Source organism: Octodon degus, unplaced genomic scaffold (genome assembly GCF_000260255.1).
Source record: "Octodon degus isolate 3935 unplaced genomic scaffold, OctDeg1.0 scaffold00180, whole genome shotgun sequence".
Classification (NCBI taxonomy): domain Eukaryota; kingdom Metazoa; phylum Chordata; class Mammalia; order Rodentia; family Octodontidae; genus Octodon; species Octodon degus.
The window spans coordinates 1,576,515-1,585,768 of NW_004524756.1; the positions used below are offsets into that span (position 1 = coordinate 1,576,515).

Here is a 9,254-nt window from a genome sequence, read left to right on the forward strand (position 1 = left end):
AAAGCACAGGGACCGCGGTTCGATCCCCCAGCACCACATGCCAGCCAGCCGCGCCCCCTGGTGGGCTGAGCTGGCCACACACACACGCACACACTAAATAAATGTTAAAATAAATAAAAAATTAAAAAATAAAACAATGCACAGTAACTCAAATCATCTTCACAACAAAATAATTTTTAAAATCTGACCATTCCAATCATAGACACTTTGCAGGAAGCATTGAGTTATTTTCCTCTTAGGATAGAAAATTCTTTATTTTACTTACCCTGTAGCCCTCAAGATCTCGCATTTGAATTTGTAGCAAGGAAAGATCCCTTAAGATTTGAAGATTGTCTTTATCCCACTTTAGTGCATTTCTGTAACACTTAATGGCTTCATCATACTTTTTGTCTGACCTCTGAAGAAGGCCATAAACATGCCAACCTAAAAAATTTAGTTAAGGATACAACCTACAATCACAAAATACTTTTTCAAATGACCTCTTAGGAAATGTGTAGAACTAGAACCCTCTCTAACATTAAGAAAGGAGTGCTAGGAGTGGTGGCACATGCCTGTGCAATGAATGAGTTTCACTGTCTGAGGATCTGGGAGACTGAAGCAGGACGACTGAAAGTGTGAGCCTGGTCCAGGCAATTAAGCAAGGTCCTGACTCTAAAAAGCAGAGCCAGCGACCAATGTGGCTTATTGCTAAGGCGGGGGTCCAATCCCCAGTACCAAAGGGAAAGGTAATAAAAATTTAATGCAGTAAGAAACAGCACAACTTGTAGAGCCAGAGAAAATTAAGTCTACCTTATGAGCTCTGTAACTTTACAGAAGTTAGTCTCATCAAGAAATAATCAAGGGCTGGGGAGATGGCTCAGTGGAAAAAGTGCTTTCCTGGCAAGCGCAAGGGCCTGAGTTCAATCCCCCGTTCTGAAAAAAAAAAAAAAAAGAAATAATCAAGCTGGGGGGCCGGGGACATGGCTCAATGGAATAAGTGCATCCCTGGCAAGCGCACGGGCCTGAGTTCAATCCCCGGTTCCGCCAAAAAAAAAAAAAAAAGAAAAAGAAACAAGAAATAACCAAGCTGGGTATGGTGGTACACACTTGTAACCTCAGAAGAGGCTAAGGCAAGAGGACTGCAGTATATGAGGCCATCCTAAACTATGTAGCTGAGTATCAAAAACAAACCAACCACACACAGGAATAGTCCATACAGTCAAGTCCAGCTGAGATGACTCAATTGGATAAATCTTCACTGGCTGGTACAAAGTCAATTTTTAGTATCAGATAAGTATCTCTTTTGGCTAACAAATAACAAGGCCTTTTAGATAGTGCTTTTTGGCATGGTAGGGCCCTAGAACTCAACTACATGTAGGATAAATTAATTGATCTAAATAAATACTTAAACTTCTTAGAATGTAAGTGATCAAAAGTCTCTCTCTCTTTTTTTTTTCTTTTTTAAATACAGGGTCTCACCATGCAGTTCAGGTTGGCTTTGAGCTCACTTTGTAGCCCAGACTGGTCTCGAACTCACAATGATCCCTGTGCCTCAGCCTCCCAATTGCTGGGATTACAGATGTGCGCCACCACGCCCACCAAGTCTCTCACATAAGAACTTAAGGACACATAAATAAGCAAAATTACACTGTTATTAAAAAAAAAAAAAAAAAAAAAAAGACATGCTAGCCAGATAGCTCAATGGATTGAAGTGCCTGCTTAGGCAGACCAGGGCAGGGTTCACTGAGACAGTGACTGAGACGGTGTTGTGGTGCACAACTGTAATCCCAACACTTGGGAAGCTGAAAACAGGAGGATCATTATGAGTCTGATCTGTGTAGTAAGACCCTGTACACCCTGTACTAAATTAAAAAAAAGTTTTAAAGGCACATGAAACAGGGAAATAACCCATTCCTGTATTATAAGTCTTTTTCTTTTTGGTATTTAGTGCAGGGTTTCACTACACAGATCAGACTTATAGTGATCCTCGTTTTCAGCCCCCCAAGTGCTGGGATTATAGGCATGCGTCACCACGCCCAGTCTCAATTGCCTCTTTGACCCACACAGCACTATAAATCTTTTCTAGTTTAGATCTAAATAAATTACAATAGTTACTCAGTACTACCACCTTGGATCTCTTTTCATTTTATTCCACCAAGATACTCTTTCTAAAACAAAAGATCAAATGGAAAAAACATTTTCACTTACCTCTCCAGAAATCTCCAACATCTCTAATGTCTCTCTCAGATGGGCACAAACTTTAACCTAACAAGTTTAACCTGGGGTCCTTAATGGTCAATAAAATATAGAATTTCTAGGGTAGCATGTATAACTAAAAATGCATATTGTAAATATTAATTGAAAACTAAACTTGTTTATAACATAAATGACAAAGTAAAGCTTGAAAAATCCTACCAGCTGACTGAGAGTTTTAAAAATTTCAGAAACTCTTTCAATTCAAACTACTTTCTCGACCAATAATAATTCTTTAACTACTCAACAAAACATTTTAATATAATACTCAAAAATATTTTGTATAGGCTTCTATTACCTTCCATCCATGGACTGTAAAGTTTCTGGAAAACAAAATCTGTACTGCTCTCTTCACATTTACAGTAGTAGCGGCCCAGGAAACATCTGAAAATGTTCTAAATTCTTCTGTTCTTAAACTATGTTACCCACGAAATAGGTATAAAAATATTTGTTAAAGACTATTTGAAAAGTAGCAACCCATAATTTTTTCTTTCTTCCCCCAAGCATTGCTACTTAACGCTACCGTCATTCTTTCATAAACAAAATATAAAATTTCCATCCTTTTTGTACCACATGGGTGTGATTCAATTAACCTTACATTACACATAAGGAAATTGAGTCCTAAAGACCACAAGAACCTGACCAAATCTTTTTTAATGTATTTAGTACAGGGTCTACAGGGTCTCACTTTGCACCTCAGACCTGTACTGATCCTCCTGTTTTCAGCTTCCCAAGCACTGGGATTACAGAAGCACACCATCATGCCCAGTCTCAGTGTGCTCCAAGGGTGGGGACGGCACAAGAAGTCGGGGATCAAACCCTGTTCCCTGCATCTGCCTAAACAGGCACTTTATGGCTGTGTTAGACCTGTAAAGGTGCAATATCAAAATACATGAGAATAGGTAATTTATAAACAGAAATTCATGGTTCATTGTTCATGAGGTAAGAAAGTTCAAAATCAAGGTGCCAGCAGTTTGGGTATCTGGTTAAGCTTGCTCTCTGCCTCAAAATTATACACTCTGCCTTTGTTCTCATATAACCAGGATATCAATCTCATTCACCAAGTGTCTGTCCTAGCATCCTAAACCTTCCCAAATCACTGTATTTGTGATTAGGTTGCAAGATAAGATTTTAGGGCATCAAAGATTCAGACCATAAAATACTTTCCTTTTTCTATATTCAACAGGGCTTGCATAGCTTGCCTGCCTGCCCCTTCCTCCCTCCCTCTTCCCCTTCCTTCCACCTAGTCACCCTACATGGCACAGACTGGCCTTGCCTCAAGCCTATCCTTCTGCCTCAGCTTCCTGAGTGTTAAGATCACAGGCATGTCATCATGCCTGTTTTTGTTTGTTTGCTTTGTTTTGTGTTTTCAAACAGGTTCTTGCTATGTAACCCAAGCCATTCTTAAACTCAATATTCAGTCCAAGGTGGCCCTGAACTCAAAGCAACCCTTCTGCCTCAGCCTCAATCTAGTGTGATGAGATTACAAGCATACACTACCATACTTCCCACAGATATTTTTAAAAAGTGAGTCTCATTTATCTGTGAGATACATGCATAGTTAAGACATGGCAGCATATAAAAGTATTGCCTGAATGAAGCAGCTGTTGAATTCAAGAAAAATAATTTCCTCTGTAACTGCATTGTAAGAGGGATCTAAAACTTACCTGTTGCCAGGAATGGTGGTGCACACCTATACCCCCAAGCACCCAAGAGGTAGGAGGACTGCTTTATATTTGAGGCCAGTCTGGGCTACATAGCAAGTTCAAGGCCATCCTACCCTACACAGTAAGACACTGTCTCAAAACAAAACAAAACAGAACCAGGGACATGGCTCAGCAGCATAAGTGCCTGCCTGACAGGTGCAAGGTCCTGAGTTCAACTCAGGTATAAAACAACAACAACAAAACACACGCACACAAATAAATAAAAGAAAATTCTGACTGCCAAACTACTCCCTTGGCTGAAAACACCCCACCCAATACTTACAAACATATTTAAAAAGGATACACACATGACTCTTCAAGTCATTTCTCAAACCTCTACGAACCAATTCATAAGCTTCTTCCTTTTTTCCCAAACAGTTCAATGTTAATCCTTTCATTGCCAGGGTTTCTATTTTTAATAAAAAAATAAAAAGTTACCAATAACAGAAATAATCCATAACCCAAAATAAACGCTAGTTTATGCGAAGAATTTTTTTTTTTGGTGGTACCAGAAATCGAACTCAGGACCTTGTACTTGCCAGGAAATACTTCTTCCACTGAGCTATCTCCCTGCCCTAGCCTAAGAATTAACTATTTCATTTCAGCAAGTTTACTGGGACATTTCCTGCTTTATACAGATTTCAAGTACTTTTTTTTTTTTTTAATGTAGTTAGTACACAGTCTACAGGGTCTCGCTACACAGACCAGACTCAGTGATCCTCCTGTTTTCATTCTCCTAAGTGCTGGGATTACATGAGTGCGCCACACACCCAGTCACCATCGATATCTCAGCACGCCCCTGGGGCAGAGCAAGCACAGCATGCCAGGGATGCAACCCTGTCATAGCATCTGCCTAAGCAAGTGCTTTAGTACGCTGATCTATCTGGCCAGCCCTCAAGTACTTTTTTTTTTGGGGGGGGGGACCAGGGATTGAACTCAGGCCCTTGCGCTTCCAGAGAAGCGCTTACTCCCCTGAGCCATCTCCCCGGCCCCTCTCAAGTACTTTTAACTCACTTCCTACTCCAATTATATAAATATAGAAAGACTAAAAATGACGTATTTTTCATTAAGTTTTTTTTTAATATTTTTTTTTATTTATTACATTTATTTATTGTGTGTGTGTGTGTGTGTGTGGCCAGCTCAGCCCACCAGGGGGCGGGGCTGGCTGGCATGTGGTGCTGGGGGATCGAACCGAGGTCCCTGTGCTTTGACAAGCTTGTTTCAAGTAGGTGCTTTAGACCACTGAGCCATCTCTCCAGCCCTTTCATTAAGTTTTATAAGATAATATAAAAACAATTTCTGGGGCCGGGGAGATGGCTCAGTTGAATAAACGCTTGCTTGGCAAGCGCAAGGGCCGAGTTCAATCCCAGGTTCTGCAAAAAAAAAGAAAATAAAGACAATTTTAGCAAATTTATTCCATCTAAGAATCAACTGGTTGAGAAGTTATATCATGTACAGGTACAAATTTTCTACAACAAATATGCTCATTTCATATATCTAAAATGTAGGGCCGGGGAGAGAGCTCAGTAGAATAAGTGCTTGCCTGGCAAGTGCAAGGTCTGAAGTTCAATCCCCGGTCCGCAAAAAAAAAAAAAAAAAAAAAAAAAAAATAATAATAATAATAATAATAATAAATTAAAAAATAAAATTTTGAAAATAAAAATAAAAATAAAATGTACCAATAAAATTGGGTAGATCTTGCTATGTTTAAAAAATAAAATAAAATAAAGAATCAACAGGTTGAGAAGACACTTGCCTGAGCAACATACAATACCAAACAAACATAATGCCTCTGTGACACACAGAATAAAGTGTTAAGTAGCTGAAACTGGTAAACTACGCAACAAAGATTGCTAATTCTATTCTTGGAGATAAGCCTTAGATTCTTTCAGACTAAACATTCAAATATATGCACATCTGACAAGCAAGATAGTCTAGTAATGGGACCAACCACCTACTTTCCAGGACCTCTCTGTCCCTTAAGACAGAAGCTTTCTTTCAATAAATTCTTTCTATTCTTTAAAAAAAAGGAATAATTGGCGCCGGGGAGATGGCTCAGTAGAATAAGCGCTTGCCTGGCAAGCACAAGGGCCTGAGTTCAACCCTGGTTCTCGCCAAAAAAAAAAAAAAAAAAAAAGGAATAATCTACTAATTCATATACTGATAATGTATAATTAACTGTTCTTAGGGGAATTACATGGAATGATCTTATGTAATCACTTTTTTAAAATATGAAAGTCTCATGAAAATGGACTTTTCTGTGAATCTAAGTTAGAGGGTTAAATTCCTCTACTGCTTAAAACACATAAATTACCTACATATCTGAGCTTTATAAATTTATTTTAGGGGCCAGGGATATATATAGCTCAGTGGTACAGTGCTTGCTGGCAAACACAAGGTCCTGAGTTCAATTACCAGCATCAAAGGAAAAAAAAAAAAACTAAAAATGACTGAGGTTACTATTAAATATGAAAGGAAAAAAAGTCAAGACTGTCATTTGTAGCCAATAGATTAAGAGAAAGTTAGGGCTGGCCAAAGAGCTCAGTGGATTCGAGCACCTGGATTCAAGCAGGTGCAGGGACCAAGAGTTCCATCCCCAGGCCTGCTGTGCTAGGCCTGCCCCCGGGGCACGCTGAAATGGCAATTGAGACTGAGCATGGTGGCATGCGCCTGTAATCCTGTAATCCCAACTCTTGAGAGGCTGTAAACAGGAGGATCAGATGAAGAATCATTTTGTATCTGTATATTCAAAATAGTTAGGGTAGATATACAGCTACTTTCTCTGAATTGAATGACTAGAAAGATTTGTACTAATAGTGTTTGTGGACAGGATATGTCTGCATCTTGTACTATGAATAACCACTAAGAAGACAACAATATGCAATGTATTAATTATTGAAACTGTCCTAACTGGTTTTGAAACTGTTGCATTGCTATTTGTTTCTCAATAAATTTTTCTTTTTTCTTTTTTTTTTTTTTTTGCAGAACCGGGGATTGAACTCAGGCCCTTAAGCTTGCCAGGGAAATGCTTATTCCATTGAGCCATCTCCCCGGCCCCTCTCAATAAAAGTTTTAAAAAATAAATAATAAATGAAGGGAATGTTATTTGAAAACAAAACAAAACAACAAAAAACCAGGAGGATCCCTATGAGTCCAATCTAGTAGTGAGACCCTGAACACCCTGGAGACCCTTCCCTAAAAAAAAAAAAAAAGAAGAGAGAGAAAGTTGTAGAAAGTAGTAAATTTTCAGAAAAGAAAAAAATGTACTCATTGTATAATGTGTAGGTGAGTAAGAGAGCAGAGTTAAGAGAAGCCAGACAGGGGTGCAATAAAGCCCTCTCTGGTCACATATTCAGTATACATGTAATATTCTACTTACCTCCATGTTCTGCAAATTTGGGATTAGAAAGAATCTGCTTACAGAACTTCAATCCATTTCTGTACTGCTTGTGTTCGTAGCATCTCTGCGAAAACAAAAAGCAAAATGTGTTTAGCAAGAAACATAAAAATTCTTACTTCAATGTTAACCCCACCAGGGCCAAGTACAGGAGACTGAACCCAGGGCCTCATACATGCTTGGTATATGCTGCAGTGCTGAGCTCTATCTTTAGCCCTCAACATTTTTGTTAACTAAAACAAGATGTTGGGGCTGGGGAGATAGCTCAGTAGAATAAGTGCTTCCTTGGCAAGCGCAAAGGTCTGAGTTCAATCCCTGGTTCTACCAAAAAAGAAAAAAGAAGAAAGAAAAAGAAAAAATCGCAGGCTCACTACAAAAATCAACAACTCCAGCCCCAATTACTGTACAACAGCTTCCTTACTGGTGTGCACATTTTCCCTGCCCTCTTTAATCAATGACGCTCAGCAGGCACAGGGCCTTGGAAGAAAAGGAGAACAGAATGAATCACTCTGGAACTCTCATTAACCATATGTGGCCCCCAAAAATACAATGACCAAGAAATAAAACTTAGTGCTTCTACTTACTTAGCAGGAAGCCCAAACACAATTTTCTCTTCAAATAATAAAAACTAAGCTATGACATAGAAACTAACCTGATAAAAAAGAATGAAGTCACGGCTTCATTATTGCTGTTTCAATGGAAAAGGTGTTAATAAAGGTCACTGTTTATAAAATCGTCTTTAACCTTCTAAGATATTCATTCCTGGGAAAATATAGTCTACTTTTTCTCTAAGATCTGGAAGATGCCCACTTTCACACCTCTATGCAATACAGTACTAGAAATCCCAGCCAGAACAATCCAGCAAGAAAAAGAAATAGAATGCTTCCAAACTGGAAAAGAGGAAGTCAAACTATCATGTTTGAAGTGTATTGTGATCTTATAAAAACAGAACCTCATATGCCACCAAAAATGTTTTAGAATAAACTTATTAACAAAGTTTCAAAATATGAAATCAATAACCCAAGTACCACCAGCATTACTGGACACCAACAGTCAATTATTTGAAATTGAAATCAAGAAAATAATCCCATTTCCAATAGTAACTGTAAATAAAAATAATAAAAATAAAAACCTAGGAAAGAGATGAAGGAGCTCTAAAATAAAACTATAGAATATTGATAAAGGGGGCTGGTGAGATGGCTCAGTGGTCTAAAGCACCTATTTAAAACAAGCTTAGCTAAAGCACAGGTGACCGCGGTTCAATCCCCCAGCACCACATGCCAGCCAGCCCCCGCCCCCTGGCGGGCTGAGCTGAGCTGGCCACACACACACACACACACACACACACACACACACACACACACACACACATGCATAAATAAAAAAAAAAATTTAAAAAAAAAGAATATTGATAAAAAAAGGTCACAAAACTGTAAAGATTGGTCATGGTTATGGATTTGAAAAATCAATGTTGGTAAAATATTCATGTTACCCAAAGTGTTCCTTTTAACATATAAGGATCTCAAAGCAACTCCTACAAAAATATCAGTGATAATCTCCATAGAACTACAAACCCTGGGCCAGGAAGACAGCTCAGTGGCATAAGCATCTGCCTGGCAAGTGCCAAGGTCCTGAGTGTGATTCCCAGTACCGCAAAACAAAAACAAAGAACTACAAACCCTATAATTTGTATAGAACCACAAAATACCCTGAATATCAAAGCAATCTTAAGTAAAAAGAACAAGGTAGCAGGCATCACAGTATTACTTTACTTCAAAAGATAACAACAATGCTGGGTGTAGGTGGCACACAACTGTAATCCCAACACTCTGGGAGACAAAGGCAGGAGTACTGAAAGTTGAAGCCCAGCCTATCATCAAGACCCTAAAAAATTTTAAATTTAAAAAGCCGGGTATGGT

General features: G+C 38.7%; 1 protein-coding gene across 2 annotated transcripts in view; it reads right to left on the reverse strand.

Annotated features, from left to right (window-relative positions):
- Nucleotides 1-9,254, reverse strand: part of Naa15 (N(alpha)-acetyltransferase 15, NatA auxiliary subunit) — a 106,193-nt gene that overhangs the window by 55,926 nt on the left and 41,013 nt on the right. For both annotated transcript variants that reach the window (XM_004643630.3, XM_004643631.3), the window contains exons 2-4: nucleotides 7,318-7,402; nucleotides 4,243-4,347; nucleotides 266-423 (exon numbers count right to left, since the gene is read on the reverse strand). In XM_004643630.3, the coding sequence (XP_004643687.1) occupies nucleotides 266-423; nucleotides 4,243-4,347; nucleotides 7,318-7,402 (348 nt within the window). The remainder of the gene's footprint in view (nucleotides 1-265; nucleotides 424-4,242; nucleotides 4,348-7,317; nucleotides 7,403-9,254) is intronic.